Genomic DNA, 14,216 nt, shown 5'->3' with positions numbered 1-14,216 from the left:
ACCAAAGGCCAATAGACATGTAGGGGCGGGGGCTCCACCGATTTTTTTTTTTCCCGCCTGGTGGACGTGGTCTTGGCATCCACGCCAATGAGAGTGCGAGGGCGGGGCCTGAGTAGACGCAGGAAATGGCGACGGCCGCGGGTCATTGAGCAGCGGGGGCGGGGCCTGGTTGTGGCCCCTCCTTCGCCCGTCCACAAGCTCCCTGGGTGGGAACGGGGTCTCGGAGTACCTGGCTGGTTGGCCAGACCCCGAAGCCAGCGCTGGGAAGGGCTGCGGATGCCCGGGTGAAAGAAAGGGGCAGGTCCAAGAATACGCAGGTCTGGTCCTGGGCAAGAACCGCCCCCTCCCGGGGCCTGCTTCAGTCTTCCTTCGCAGAACACCGGGCCGGGCCCCTTCTCTCTGCCCCCGGGTGCTTGAAGTGTAGCCCCCATCCTGGTACCAGTGCGCTCTTGGTAGCCTCCTTTCCCAGCTGTCCGCCCGCCGCCATGCCGCCCTTACTACCCCTGCGCCTGTGCCGGCTGTGGCCCCGCAGCCCTCCCTCCCGGCTCCTCGGAGCGGCCGCCGGGCAGCGGTGAGTTGGGCGCGGGGGGCCGGCCCGGTTGTTCAATGGGTTTCTGTTTGCCCTATGTGCTGAGATAGTTGTGGTCTCTACTCCGTGTCAGGAGGCTCCCAGGTTTGTCTCAGGTAACCCTCGCCTTCCCTGCTGAGGATCAGAGATAGAGAAGACCCCCAAGGTCATACACCGATTTAAGCAGCAGAGGAGGAGTTTGAGTCCAGGTTAAACCCAACGCTCTTACCACAGCTCTAGTGGTTTCCAGGCATCACTGTGCATAACCCTCTGTGGGAGGTGGGAGATGGGGAGGTGTTGGGTACAAAAATCCAGATTCCTCGGCTCTGCTCTAGAGATTCTGAACTGGAGGAATCAATTAGGTGGGGCTCAGGAATCAGTTTTTTCTTTTTTTTTTTTTTTTTTTTTTTTTTGAGACGGAGTCTCGCTCTGTCGCCGGGGCTGGAGCACAGTGGCCGGATCTCAGCTCACTGCAAGCTCCGCCTCCCGGGTTCACGCCATTCTCCGGCCTCAGCCTCCCGAGTAGCTGGGACTACAGGCGCCCGCCACCTCGCCCGGCTAGTTTTTTGTATTTTTTTTTTAGTAGAGACGGGGTTTCACCGTGTTCGCCAGGATGGTCTCGATCTCCTGACCTCGTGATCCGCCCGTCTCGGCCTCCCAAAGTGCTGGGATTACAGGCTTGAGCCACCGCACCCGGCCAGGAATCAGTTTTTTCTTTCTTTTTCTTTTATCTTTTTTTTGGAGACGAAGTTTCGCTCTTGTTGCCCAGGCTGGAGTGCAAATGGCACAATCTCTGCTGGGCACAACCTCGGCTCACTGCAACCTCTGCCTCCCGGGTTCAAGCGATTCTTCTGCCTCAGCCTCCCCAGTAGCTGGGATTACGGGCATGCGCCACCACAGCCAGCTAATTTTGTATTTTTAGGAGAGACAGGGTTTCTCCATGTTAGTCAGGCTGGTCTTGAACTCCTGACCTCAGGTGATCCGCCCTCCTCGGCCTCCCAAAGTGCTGGAATTACAGGCGTGAGCCACCGCACCTGGCCAGGAATCAGTATTTTCTAACAAGTCTTTGGACTCCACTTTGAGAAATCCTGACCTGCACTATGCCTGAAACACTCCAAAGGGAGACAGATTTGTCCTGGGACCTGTTTCAGCCCTCTCAGCTCCTGGTAGCTGAGTTGAAGGGTGTAGCCCAGGGAGGGGCTGGGAAGGGCAGGGCAGAGCTAGCTTCTGGGTTCCCTCAGCCCCTGCAGGTTTTCGACTCTGTCCACAGGTCCAGCCCCAGTAATTATTATGAACTGTTGGGGGTGCATCCTGGTGCCAGCACTGAGGAAGTTAAACGAGCTTTCTTCTCCAAGTCCAAAGAGGTACCGGTACCCCTAAGGTGGGGAGGGGGAGCAGGAACTCTGAGCCAGTGGGGGTGTGCTTCAAATTCCCAGGAGTAGACCTGCATCTCTGGCTGGTGCCACATTTTTTTCAGCCCTCACAGTGAGTGGCGGGTGCTCAAGGGTGGGGGGAAGGCTGTGGGCAGGAGCCAGGGGTCCTGTCTGATGGGCTGGGCTTCGTTTTCTTGACCTGCCTGCCTGCTCTTAAGAAACCTGGACCGGGGCATATGGTGAATGCAGGGGGCTGGCAGGTGGGGAGGGCTTGAACGCAGGAGGAGGCAGGAGTCCATGCTCTCTGGCCTTCTGAGGAGTGGGCAGGCCTGAGTGAGGGTCACTGACCAGGCAGGGCTCCTGGGTATGACTAGAGCCCTGGTGTGGGTGGATGTCATCAGCATGGGTCCTGGGGAGGGACAGGCAAAGGGAGATAAGGGGAGTCCTGCCCCACCCCAGCTGCACCCGGACCGGGACCCTGGGAACCCAAGCCTGCACAGCCGCTTTGTGGAGCTGAGTGAGGCATACCGTGTGCTCAGCCGTGAGCAGAGCCGCCGAAGGTATGATGCTCAGCTCCGCTCAGGTGGTCCCCCAAAGTCTCCACAAACCACAGCCCATGACAAGTCTGCCGGCCAAACACACAGGTACAGTAATCCCGCCCTCAACTTGCCCCACCCCCAGGTCTCTTGGGGAGGCTCATTTCCACAATGTCCCTTCCTCTGCCTCCCAGCAGCTCCTGGGCACACCCCAACGCACAGTACTGGTCCCAGTTTCATAGCGTGAGGCCACAGGGGCCCCAGTCGAGGCAGCAGCAACACAAACAAAACAAGCAAGTGCTGAGGTACTGCCTCCTCCTCATGCTGGCGGGCATGGGCCTGCACTACATTGCCTTCAGGTGATGCCTGTTCTCCCTGGGGTGATGGGCAGAGGGCAGGAGGGTGGGCGAATTCCAGTGTGGTCAGCCAGTCCTCCACAGCACCTCGTGTCCCGTACTATTGTGTCTCTCAAGCTAAGAGTTGCTTGAAATCGGTCTCTGGAGCCTCTCCTTACTTAGTAAAGACAGCGCTGCACTAAGAGCTAACACTGTCATTTACACTTTTTCATATTTCGAATATAAATCTTTCGTGCTGGCTGCCAGGAAGGGATTGAGCCAAACAAAATCAAGCACAAGCAGCAAATGCAGCACAGCTCATTCATTTGGCAGCAGGCATCTCCCCGCCACTCTCGCGTGCCACGAAGCTGATTCTCTTTTTTGTTTTCTTTTTTCTTTTTTTTTTTTTTTGAGGTGGAGTCTCACTCTGTCGCCGAGGCTGGAGTACAGTGGCGCGATCTTGGCTCATTGCAACCTCACCTTTGCCTCCCAGGTTCAAGCAATTCTTCTGTTTCTGTCTCAGCCTCCCAAGTAGCTGGGACTACAGGCGTCCACCACCACTCCTGGCTAATTGTTTTGTATTTTTAGTAGAGATGGGGCTTCACCATATTGGCCAGGCTGGTCTCAAACTCCTGACCTCATATGATCCATGCGCCTCGACCTCCCAAAGTAGAGGGATTACTGGCGTGAGCCACCGCGCCTAGCCACGAAGCCGATTTTCTATAGCAAATACCTAAAGGCCAGTGCCCACTGCTAGCAGCCTGCCTAGTTCAGTGATGGAGTTAGATGCATACCCTTTCTAGTCTTCTGGGAGGAGCACCCCCATGTCCACAGCTGCTGTAACACCTCGAAGTGGCCAGGGACTTCGGATGCCATTGGACCCTAGACAAGCCAGGGCCACTCTGAGCCCTCCCTACCTATCACAGGCAGGGTTAGGCTGAGGTCCCTAACCCTGTGTGGGTTAAAAAGCTGTGAGGCCCCTAGAGTGGGGTGGAAGGGGGCAGGACTTCAGGGACAACAGGAATTCGAGTCCCAGGGTTAATTGTGACACATTGCAGGAAGGTGAAGCAGATGCACCTTAACTTCATGGATGAAAAGGATCGGATCATCACAGCCATGCACAATGAAGCGCGGGAGCGGGCGCGGGCCAGGTCTGTCCCTGCTCTATTCTGCCCCCTGCTCCCTGTCCCGGCACCACACTTCGGGATCCCTATCCCAACCACCCAGGTGCCCTCTCCTCCAGGGCCAACAGAGCCAGCCTTCAGCAGGAGCGACAACAGCAAAGGCAGCAGCAGCCGCCACCACCGGAGCCAACCCAAGTCCCCGAGATCGTGCCCCCGGGCGCCGGCCCCTGAGGGGCTCACCTGGATAGGGCCTGCAGTGCGTTCCCGCCTTGCTTCCTTCCCTGGACTGCCCGCTTCCCAAAACGCGTGCAATAAAGTGATTCGCAGAGCTAGTGTGCGGCTCCCTCCTTCAGGCCCGGCGCCCCCTGCCCCGGCTTCGCCGAGGGGCAGCGCCCCGCCCTCTGGGTAGTGACTGCCGCGACCCGGGAGCCCGGCCCCCTGGGCGGTGCGTCCCCTTTCCCCTGCAGCGGCGGGAGGGGGGAGGGGGGGTGTGTGGAGGAGGCGGGTCCCGCCGGCGGCCTCGCCCCCCCGCCCCGCCGCCCCGCCCCCGCCCCACGGCCCGGTGGGGAGCGCGTGTCTGGGTCACATGAGCCGCCCGCCCGCCAGCCCGGGCCCGGCCCCCCGCCGCCCCCGCCGTCCCCGCCGCCGCCGCCCGCCGCCACCGGCCGCCCGCCCTCCCGGCTCCTCCGGCCGCCTCCGCTGCTCTGCGCTGCACTGCCTGCACCCAGGGCTCGGGAGGGGGCCGCGGAGGAGCCGCCCACCGCGCCCGGCCCCCGCCCGCCGCGCCCGGGCCCGCGCCATGGGGCTCTGGCTGCCGCCGCCCCCCGCCCCGCCGGGCTAGGGCGATGCGGGCGTCCCCGGCGGGCGGCCCCCGCGGGCACCATGAGCCCCCTGCTCCGCCGCCTGCTGCTCGCCGCGCTCCTGCAGCTGGCCCCCGCCCAGGTACGTGCGGCCCGACAGCGCGCCCGCCAGCCCGCCCGCCAGCCCGCCAGCCCGCCGTGCCCTCTCTCAAGGTTGGCGGAAGTGAGGAGGCGACCCGCGGCCTCGGCCGGGGGGATCTGCGGGGTCCGGCCTTGGACGCGGGCGTCTCGGGGCCCGGCGCGTGCATCCCCTGGGAGGTGCCCCTCCCCGCTGGCCCGCCAGCCCCAGTCTGGGGCCACTCCTCCGCCCCACCCCGTCCCCTGGGCACCGCCGGGGGCGGGGCTCCCTCAGTGCTCGCAGGACCTGCTTCGGTGCCCACTGTGCGCGCTCCTGATCTGCATGCAGCCCCCAGACATGCTCGGTTCTGCGGCCTGGAGATTTGATGAGGCCGCCGGAGCACCTGTTGTGTTTTGGGCCAGGGCAGGTCCGGGGTGGCCAGGAAAGGACAGGTAAAGCTAGAGCAGTGGCCACAGGAACAGAGCAATCTGGAAAGATGTCAGAGAGGTGGTGAAGCCTCCTGATGCAAGGGCAAAGCCCCAGGGATGGCGACAGGGAAAGACCCTCCTAAAGGGTACCTTGGGTACAGGTCTTTTCTCTCCCACAGGCCCCTGTCTCCCAGCCTGATGCTCCTGGCCACCAGAAGAAAGGTAATACTCATAAAAACTCGGCACTAGCCAGCACTGAGAGGGTTTGTCATTGGCCCTGATTCCAGGTGCCTGGTGTCCGTCATCTTGTATAACTCCCCTAGAATATGCAAACTGTTATTCTACCCATTTCACAGAGGAGGAAATTGAGGCAGCGGGGTTACTGGGATCTGGATAAACAGGGCAGGGGAAGACAGGTTGTGAGGGCAGAGTGGGGAGGGCTACTGGAGGGTGGCTGTGACTTGGGGACTGGGGGGGACAGCTGCTGGGAGCAGCTGCAGGAAAAACAGTGAGGACTTAACCCCTACCGGTCTGCTCCCAGTGGTGTCATGGATAGATGTGTATACTCGCGCTACCTGCCAGCCCCGGGAGGTGGTGGTGCCCCTGACTGTGGAGCTCATGGGCACCGTGGCCAAACAGCTGGTGCCCAGCTGTGTGACTGTGCAGCGTTGTGGTGGCTGCTGCCCTGATGATGGCCTGGAGTGTGTGCCCACTGGGCAGCACCAAGTCCGGATGCAGGTACTGGGCATATGGGGCAGTGGGCAGGGGATGCAGGTACTGGGCAGGTGGGGCAGTGGGCAGGGGATGCAGGCACTGGGCAGGTGGGGCAGCGGGCAGGGGATGCAGGTACTGGGCAGGTGGGGCAGTGGGCAGGGTGGATGCTGGCTGGCTCTGGGGTTGGGGCAGCCTGGAGACTGAGGCACAGGAGGTAGGGTTGGGGGGAGGGCTGGTGGCCAGCCTCCTGGCTGTTGGGTGAGCTTTTCTCCCTCCAGCCTTAGAGCATCCCCTTTCTCTCTCTCCCTCACTGTCCCCCCTGTTCTTCTCCTGAGCACAGATCCTCATGATCCGGTACCCGAGCAGTCAGCTGGGGGAGATGTCCCTGGAAGAACACAGCCAGTGTGAATGCAGGTGCCAGCCAGGCCCAAATTCTGAGCTTACAGAGGCCAGGCTGGGGGGGTGCTGGGTATGGTGGTCCACAGAACTGGGGACCAGGTTCCTAAGAGTAGAGCCAAGGGTAGGCCTTGGATCTGGGGCAACAAAGTAGGATGGTTGGGTCAGTGGCTCACACCTATAATCCCAGCACTTTGGGAGGCCCAGGTGGGCAGATCATCTGAGGTAAGGAGTTCAAGACCAGCCTGGCCAAGATGGTGAAACCCCGTCTCTACTAAAAAAAAAAACAAAAACAAAAATTAGCTGGGTGTGGTGGCGGATGCCTGTAATCCGAGCTACTTGGGAGGCTGAGACAGAAGAATAGCTTGAACCCAGGAGGCGGAGGTTGCAGTGAGCTGAGACCATGCCACTGCACTCCAGCCTGGGCAAGAATAGGGAAACTCAGTCTCAAAAAGAGAGAGAGAGAGTAGGATGCTGGGATTTCCTGATCTTCCTCCTCTTTGTGTCTATCTCTCTTAATTTTTCAGACCTAAAAAAAAGGACAGTGCTGTGAAGCCGGACAGGTGAGTCTTTTGGACTCCAGCTGAGTGGGGGCAGGGGGAGTACAAGTGAGTCCGGAAGCTGTTGCCCCTCTTTCTCTTCCCACCTGTCCCCCGCTTTCCCTTTTCCTCTGCTCCCCAAGCCTGTGTTCTCTGTCCCGACCCCAGCTCCAGGGAAGACTCTTCCTTCCCACCCCAGACATGTCGCTTCTCCTCCCTAGGGCTGCCACTCCCCACCACCGTCCCCAGCCCCGCTCTGTTCCGGGCTGGGACTCTGCCCCCGGAGCACCCTCCCCAGCTGACATCACCCATCCCACTCCAGCCCCAGGACCCTCTGCCCACGCTGCACCCAGCGCCACCAGCGCCCTGACCCCCGGACCTGCCGCTGCCACTGTCGACGCCGCAGTTTCCTCCGTTGCCAAGGGCGGGGCTTAGAGCTCAACCCAGACACCTGCAGGTGAGGTGTCTGTAGGGTGGTGTTTGTTTGGGAAGACACCAAGGTCCTGTCCTGGAGCAGGTCCAGGGTGAGCCTGCCAGTAGGAGGAGGGCCAGGGAAGGGGAAACTGTTGAATGTGTTGAACAAATATTTACCAAGCAGCTGCTGGCACCTGGAGCTATGTAAGCAAGTCCAACATTGTAACTCAGGAGTCAGATACAGGAGGGACGGTGCCAGCAGAGGATGTCAAGGGCTGTGGTGAGGGGCACCTGGCCTCATCTTTCAGAGGTCAGAGATCTCTTGGAGGAGGTGACATCTGCCTGGGGTAGAAATGTGGGACATAGCTTTTCCAGCTTGCAGTTCGGGCCTTCCCAGAAGCCCCTGTGGTAGACATCTCCCTACCTATGGGCTTCGAGAGGACATAGTGGAACCCTCGTACACCCTTATCTGATGTATTTCTCACCACCTCTCTCCTGCAGTGAGGCCATGGGGTGACATCATATGGGCCAGGCCAGTGGGGGCTCCCGAGGAGTGTCAGGAGGGGATGGCCTTCACAGAAGGTTCATCCTTCCCCCTGCAGCCTCCAGTGCCCAGGGCCGAGTGGTGTGGCAGGACGCTCAGGTTGTGATCTTAGTGGGCCCGAGGCACACGTGAGTCCAGGGCTGGGGCTGTGCTCCAGCCAGCATGAACAGATCACTTCCTCCCTCCTCAGGTGCCGGAAGCTGCGAAGGTGACACATGGCTTTTCAGACTCAGCGGGGTGACTTGCCTCATAGGCTATATTCCAGTGGGGGGACAAAGAGGAGCCTGGTAAAAAACAGCCAAGCCCCCAAGACCTCAGCCCAGGCAGAAGCTGCTCCAGGACCTGGGCCTCTCAGAGGGTTCTTCTGCCATCCCTTGTCTCCCTGAGGCCATCATCAAACAGGACAGAGTTGGAAGAGGAGACTGGGAAGCAGCAAGAGGGGTCATATACCAGCTCAGGGGAGAATGGGGTACTGTCTCAGTTTCTAACCACTCTGTGCAAGTAAGCATCTTACAACTGGCTCTTCCTCCTCTCACTAAGAAGACCCAAATCTCTGCATAATAGGATTTGGGCTTTGGTACAAGAACTGTGATCCCCCAACCCTGATAAAAGAGATGGAAGGAGCTGTCCCTGCCTGTGTCACTGTTTGTCACTGTCCAGGCTGGCTGGTTTGGGCATGAATGTTTGCATCACTAAATCTAAAGCTTGTCTTGCTCCCTCGTCGTGCAGATGGAAGAAATGAGGACTAAGGCTCCACAGCAGATCCCAGGCAGGGCCAGAATTATGTATTCATTACTTTCATGTTATTGCCAGGCATGGGAGTCAGGGAGAGCCCAGTCAACAGCCTGCCCTCCTCCTCTTCACCGGGGTTCTTTTCTGGAAGGAGACGACCTTCTGTGGCCAAAGAGCCTGGGGTAGGACCCAGATCTGCTGAGTGACCTTGCTTGTCACTACCCCTGCCTCTCTGAGCAGCAGTTTCCACATGTGCACATAGAGGGAACAGAAGATTGCTATGGTTGGCGTCCTCGGGTCTCAGAGAAGTTTGAGACTATCTTTACATAACAGAAAAAAAACACTTGTTCTTCCTGCCAGGCAGCACTTTCAGCATCTGCTGCTTTTTGTTCCCTGCAGCTTGAATCTAAAGCCCCGGTACCTGCCCTGTCTTAACTTCACTCCCATTTCCCTGAAAGAGAAGCACCAAAGGTCTGGGGCTGGTGGGCCTGGTTTGGGCGGCAGGCTCCCCTCAAACCAACCCACACAGTTTTTTTTCTTTCCTTTTTTTTTTTTTTTTTTTTTTTGACAGAGTCTCACTCTGTCGCCCAGGCTGGAGTGCAATGGTGCGATCTCCACTCACTGCAACCTCCACCTCCTGGGTTCAAGCGATTCTCTTGCCTCAGTCTCCCAAGTAGTTGGGATTACAGGCGCCCACCACCACGCCCAGCTAATTTTTGTATTTTTAGTAGAGATGGGTTTCACCATGTGGGTCAGGCTGGTCTGGAACTCCTGACCTCAGGTGATCCACCTGCCTCAGCCTCCCAAAGTGCTGAGATTAAAGGTGTGAGCCACCACGCCCGCCCAACCCACACAGTTTTCTCCACCCTCACCTCCCTCGCACCCTGCAGCTCCCTTCACTAGTTGCTGCCTGAGATTCTCCTGACTTGTCTATCCCAGCCCAAGCCCAGCCCCCACCCTTCTCCCTGCAGCCTCCAGTACCCAGGGCTGAGTGGTTTGGGGTGGATGAAAGGCCAACCTTGGGCACCAGTGCTTTGCCTGCTGAGGCAGGACATTCGGGGCAGAGTTAACTCAATTGGGCAGCCACGGGGGGGGGGGGGGGGTGGGCAGCCACCCTAATGGAGGCTTTCTCTGAGGTGTTGGGTCAGAGCATGTGGGTATGATTTTAGTGGGCCTAAAGCAGGAGTGGGTTGAACCAGCAGACAATTCCTGACAGCGATTACTACTTTCAAATCATTTTCTCAGTCATGATGTCACTAGACATGCCATAGGTCAATTAGCATGAAGCAGAGGAGGGTTCGGGCTCCAAAGAGCTACCACCTCCAGAGCCCAGTCAGCCCCACCAGACAGGCACAATGCTTCACATGCACCTCCTCACTTCCTCCTTAATTCTGAGGTCAGCATCATGATTGTCTTCCTTTTACAATTGAGGAAATAGGCTCAGAAAGGCTAATTGGCCGGGGGATTTGACCTCAAATCGGCTGTCTCCCTAACCTTCAACCTAGGTTTAGCTGCCTCTCAACCGCAGGTTCATTACTTCAGTTGACAGATGTTTGGTGGCTGCTGGGGCGCCTGAAAATAAGTCTGGTGGGGGAACAGGCCCAGCCAGATCATTCCAGTCATGAGTCACAGCCCAGGTGCACAGGTAGAGGTAAGCCTGGCTCCTGGGAGAGAGACGTGGGTGGGAGCATTGGCTGGAAGCCAGGGCTTGGCACTGAACATCATCTCGGTCCTGCAGGGATCCCGTGGGCTGGGTGTCATCAAGCCTGTGTTACACGCCTGTGTTGGATGACAAATTCCACCAAGCACACAGCCGACCCGTAATTCAAACCTGAGGGTCACTGTGAAGCCCAGGCTCTTTCCACAGCGACTGAGGGCTGTGGGCTATGATGAGGCCTGGGAAAACAGGAGTGCTGTGGGAGAGGCTGGAGGCGACTTGAAATGGCGCCTCAAGACCCCCTCCGGGAACCCACGCCGTCCTGACCTTACTATCACCTCGGCCGGAAGTGCCTCCGGCCTTTTCGGAAGTCACTTTCACCTAACCTTACAGACTACCGCTCCGCCGGAGGTGACGCAGCAGCGCCGTCGTGGGGGCGGGGCTAGGGAAAGACCCGCGCCAGCGGGCGTGTGGCCGCGGGTTTCGCACGGCCCAATGAGGGAGGGCGGCGTGGCCCGGCCTGGTAGCGACAAGGACGCGCCTGCGCAGAGGCGGCAGCACCACCGGGGTTGACTCCGGGGGCGCGGCGAGGAGGTGAGCGGGGGCCACAGCCCGGGCTGGGGGGAGCCGGGGTGCAAGAGGGCAGGCTGGATCAGGCCGGGCAGGAGCGGACCGGGCTCCAAGTGTCAACGAGAGCTAGGTGACTAGGAAATTGGGGGTGGGGGCCGGAGCTGTCCGGAGATGCCGCAGGGGGAGGGTTCTCACGCCGCACGGGGCGGAGCCCTGGGACTCGGGGCGGGACGTGGAACCGTGACGGGTGGGACCTCCGAGCTGGTGCCAGTGGAAGGCGGAGCCCGGCGGCAGGGGGCGGAGCTAGGAAGGTCGGGGGACGGAGCCTGGCTCTTGAAGGAGGAGCTGGAGGAGGTGAAAGGCGGAGCCTCGGGGTCGGAAGCAGAGGGGGACGGAGCGCAGGCGCTGGGGGCGGGGCTTCAGCCGGTGAGTGGCGTGGCTACGGCTCCGGAAAAAGGGTCTAGTTCTGTCGAAGGCGGGGCTGCAGGCCCGGGGGCGGCACCGCGTCCTTCGAAGGGCGGTGCCAAGGAGTCAAGGGAGGAGCCCGGCCCGAGTAATGGCCCCGGGCGTCCTCGTGGGGGTGGTCTCCGTGGTGGCCGGGCTTGGGGACGCGGTAGGCCGAGAACTCCACCGGGAGAGGTGGTGTGGGTGGAGCGGGCTCGGCGGCCAGAAGACACAGGGCCAGTCTGGGTGCCCCGGAGACCCCCAAGGGCTCAGAGTTGGGGCGGCGCCTCGGGCGGAGGCACAGGACCAGGCTGGGGGGTATCTCCCGAGGACCCGGGCTCCTCGGAGCCACCCAGCGGGGATGTGTGGGTGCCTCGGGGCCGGCCCCCGGCAGCGGCCGCAGAGGTGTGGGTGTGCTGGGCCGGGGGCAGCTGGGTGTGGCGTGAGTGGGACCGCCCAGTCGGGGCAACTGCAGTGCAGCCAGATAGGGTCTGGACTTTACGCAAAGGGACAGGCGGGAACTGAAGAGCGGAGGTGGGGACCGGGAGGGAGGGAAGGTATGGGGGTGAGCAAAGGGGCGGGGCCCTGGCTGCTGTGGCCTCCCCTGACCCCCTCCCCCCGCTGCTGGGGTCCTCGGCCAAGCCCCCTTCTCACTGAACTGGTAAGTGTGGCCCCGGAGCCCGGGGGAGAGGGCGGTGACCCGGGACAAAGGGGATTCCCCGGGGCAAGCAAGATGCAGTGGTGGTGGAACCCTCCTGTTACCTACCCGTGTTCCATATTCTTCCTGCCCTCCCCCACGTTCAGTCGGTCGGTCGGGGTCTGTGCCCACAGAAACATGAGGCTGAGCTGGGTCCGGGTCCTGACAGTACTGTCCATCTGCCTGAGCGCCGTGGCCACGGCCACGGGGGCCGAGGGCAAAAGGAAGCTGCAGATCGGGGTCAAGAAGCGGGTGGACCACTGTCCCATCAAATCTCGTAAAGGGGATGTCCTGCACATGCACTACACGGTGAGTGGGATGGGCGGGCCTTTTGGAAGTGGATGGGGCTTCCGAGGACCAGAAAGTGCTTGGGAGTCTGGTTCTCCATCAGTCAGGTAGATGACCTTGGACAAGTCCCCTCTCCCCTCTAAGCCAGTTTCCATGGTTCTGCCTTGCCCTTGCCTACTGCCCAGGTGGGCACCAGCAGGCAGTGACAGTATACTGTGAGCTGCCCAAGGCTCTGTCCTCTTAAAAAACTATGACCAGCCGGGCAGTGGCTCACCCCAGTAATGCCAGCACTTTGGGAGGCCAAGGCACGTGATCACCTGAGGTCAGGAATTTGAGACCAGCTTGGCCTCATGATGAAATTTTCTCTACTGAAAATACAAAATTAGCCGGGGGTGGTGGCAGGCGCCTATAATCCCAGCTACTTCGGAGGCTGAGGTGGGAGAATTGGTTGAACCCGGGAGGCAGAGGCTGCAGTGAGGCAAGATCATGCCACTGTACTCCAGCCATGGCAACAGAGACTCCATCTCAAAAAACAAAAAGGACTGACCACCAGTGCTGTGGGGGCCAGCTTGATGGGGAAAGCAGCTGAGGGAGGGGGACGTCTGGGGTGGTCCCCTCTTCCTCACTGGCCTTCTCCTGGTCCCACAGGGGAAGCTGGAAGATGGGACAGAGTTTGACAGCAGCCTGCCCCAGAACCAGCCCTTTGTCTTCTCCCTTGGCACAGGCCAGGTCATCAAGGGCTGGGACCAGGGGCTGCTGGGGTGAGTCATGGGGGAATGGGCTTGGGAGCGGGGGCGTGCATGGCCACCGCCCAGGAGGTAAGCTGTGGGAGGCAAGCCCCAAGAATACAAGACAGAGGCCCTGGGTGCTGCCATGGGCTGAGCATGTGTCTTCCTGCAGGATGTGTGAGGGGGAGAAGCGCAAGCTGGTGATCCCGTCTGAGCTGGGTAAGAGGCCCCTCCTGAGGGTGCAGAGCAGGTTGCGGTGTGTGACTGGGAAGGGTGAAAGCTGCTTCAGCCTTTCCTTGGTCTTCACCATATCCATTCATTACAATACACGCCTTCTCCAAGTTTGGCTGTCTAGCAGTGAGTACAGGGCAAGATCCTTGAAGCACTCAGCTGTAGCGGCCCAACTCTGCCCTTGCCAGGCCTTTGGCACCCCCTTCCCATCTCCATTACCCTTCTCCATTTCTGGCCTTCTTGCTGAGAGGGGCAGAACACCTTCCCTTTGCCGAAGCTGGAAGGGAGCTTGGCCGTCACTGACTGTTTCTTTGTGCATCTTCAACAGGGTATGGAGAGCGGGGAGCTCCCCCAAAGATTCCAGGTAGTAAACCTTTTGACGCCCCCCATCACCTGCAGCCAGCCCACCTCCCTGTGGCCCTGGTTGGCCTTTTGACTCCCCTTCTCCCCTACAGGTGGTGCAACCCTGGTGTTCGAGGTGGAGCTGCTCAAAATCGAGCGACGATCCGAGCTGTAACCAGACTGGGGAGGGGTAGGGGGAGAGGCCCCCATCAGGGACCAGACTGTTCCAAAAACAAAACAAAACAAAACAAAAAAAACAAAAAAACTTAAAAGCCCAAGGAGTAAGCCTGTGTGTGTTTGTGGGCCCTTAGAGACTCAGAGACCTCAGCTCTGGCATACCCCACCACCTTCTCTTTTCCTGACTGTGGAGCCTTGGGGATCTAGGCTCAATGGACATGGTGGCCCTTGCCCAGAGAAAAAGGAGTGTTCCTGCCTGCCAGCAGCAATAGCACTGCTCCCCACAGCGCCCCAGCCACTTCCAGCTCCTGGTCTGGGAGCCAGCACTGGGCTATCATCATGGCTACATGGCCCTCAGGAAGGCCTGTGGTCACCTGGGGAGAAGCTGAGCTGGCAGAAGTCACAGAGCAGGGTGCCCCCTAAGAGACCAGCCGAGCCTGTTAGCTGCACCAAAGGCATCT

The 14,216-nt window shown here is 59.9% G+C and overlaps 4 protein-coding genes across 21 annotated transcripts; all 4 read left to right on the top strand.

Moving 5' to 3' along the window:
* Positions 1-171: 171 nt before the first annotated feature.
* DNAJC4 (DnaJ heat shock protein family (Hsp40) member C4) lies at positions 172-4,407 on the top strand. 8 transcript variants are annotated; one of them, XR_010581163.1, is made up of 7 exons: positions 172-571; positions 1,839-1,932; positions 2,401-2,585; positions 2,672-2,836; positions 3,227-3,305; positions 3,871-3,963; positions 4,056-4,264. XR_010581163.1 is itself a non-coding variant. In XM_015434541.3 (6 exons), the coding sequence occupies exons 1-6, from the start codon at positions 486-488 to the stop codon at positions 4,165-4,167; spliced, it is 678 nt and encodes a 225-aa protein (XP_015290027.3). In that variant the 5' UTR covers positions 172-485; the 3' UTR covers positions 4,168-4,264. The 8 variants fall into 8 exon arrangements, 7 of the variants coding, with proteins under 7 accessions (XP_015290027.3, XP_005577508.3, XP_015290026.3 ...); XM_015434541.3 differs by lacking the exon at positions 3,227-3,305 and having other exon boundaries at positions 2,675-2,782; XM_005577451.4 differs by lacking the exon at positions 3,227-3,305 and having other exon boundaries at positions 2,675-2,836.
* A 152-nt stretch (positions 4,408-4,559) lies between these two features.
* VEGFB (vascular endothelial growth factor B) lies at positions 4,560-8,518 on the top strand. 5 transcript variants are annotated; one of them, XM_005577447.4, is made up of 7 exons: positions 4,560-4,878; positions 5,462-5,504; positions 5,824-6,020; positions 6,337-6,410; positions 6,920-6,955; positions 7,254-7,388; positions 8,080-8,518. In XM_005577447.4, the coding sequence occupies exons 1-7, from the start codon at positions 4,819-4,821 to the stop codon at positions 8,099-8,101; spliced, it is 567 nt and encodes a 188-aa protein (XP_005577504.1). In that variant the 5' UTR covers positions 4,560-4,818; the 3' UTR covers positions 8,102-8,518. The 5 variants fall into 5 exon arrangements, 3 of the variants coding, with proteins under 3 accessions (XP_005577504.1, XP_005577503.2, XP_073869480.1); XM_005577446.4 differs by having other exon boundaries at positions 7,153-7,388; XM_074013379.1 differs by lacking the exon at positions 4,560-4,878 and adding an exon at positions 5,147-5,306 and having other exon boundaries at positions 7,153-7,388.
* A 2,307-nt stretch (positions 8,519-10,825) lies between these two features.
* FKBP2 (FKBP prolyl isomerase 2) lies at positions 10,826-13,856 on the top strand. 6 transcript variants are annotated; one of them, XM_005577442.3, is made up of 6 exons: positions 10,826-10,872; positions 12,124-12,298; positions 12,926-13,038; positions 13,178-13,224; positions 13,565-13,600; positions 13,692-13,856. In XM_005577442.3, exons 2-6 carry the CDS (start codon positions 12,128-12,130, stop codon positions 13,751-13,753), a joined length of 429 nt encoding a protein of 142 aa, XP_005577499.1. In that variant the 5' UTR covers positions 10,826-10,872; positions 12,124-12,127; the 3' UTR covers positions 13,754-13,856. The 6 variants fall into 6 exon arrangements, with proteins under 6 accessions (XP_005577499.1, XP_005577498.2, XP_005577501.1 ...); XM_005577441.4 differs by having other exon boundaries at positions 12,097-12,298; XM_005577444.4 differs by having other exon boundaries at positions 10,826-10,978.
* Positions 11,020-13,856, top strand: LOC123568623 (uncharacterized). Of its 2 annotated transcripts, none has more exons than XM_074013376.1 (6): positions 11,020-11,953; positions 12,124-12,298; positions 12,926-13,038; positions 13,178-13,224; positions 13,565-13,600; positions 13,692-13,856. In XM_074013376.1, exon 1 carries the CDS (start codon positions 11,020-11,022, stop codon positions 11,815-11,817), a length of 798 nt encoding a protein of 265 aa, XP_073869477.1. In that variant the 3' UTR covers positions 11,818-11,953; positions 12,124-12,298; positions 12,926-13,038; positions 13,178-13,224; positions 13,565-13,600; positions 13,692-13,856. The 2 variants fall into 2 exon arrangements, with proteins under 2 accessions (XP_073869477.1, XP_073869478.1); XM_074013377.1 differs by having other exon boundaries at positions 12,097-12,298.
* Positions 13,857-14,216: the final 360 nt, after the last annotated feature.

Source organism: Macaca fascicularis, chromosome 14 (genome assembly GCF_037993035.2).
Source record: "Macaca fascicularis isolate 582-1 chromosome 14, T2T-MFA8v1.1".
NCBI classification, from domain to species: domain Eukaryota; kingdom Metazoa; phylum Chordata; class Mammalia; order Primates; family Cercopithecidae; genus Macaca; species Macaca fascicularis.
This window is presented reverse-complemented; position numbering and strand designations above follow the sequence as displayed.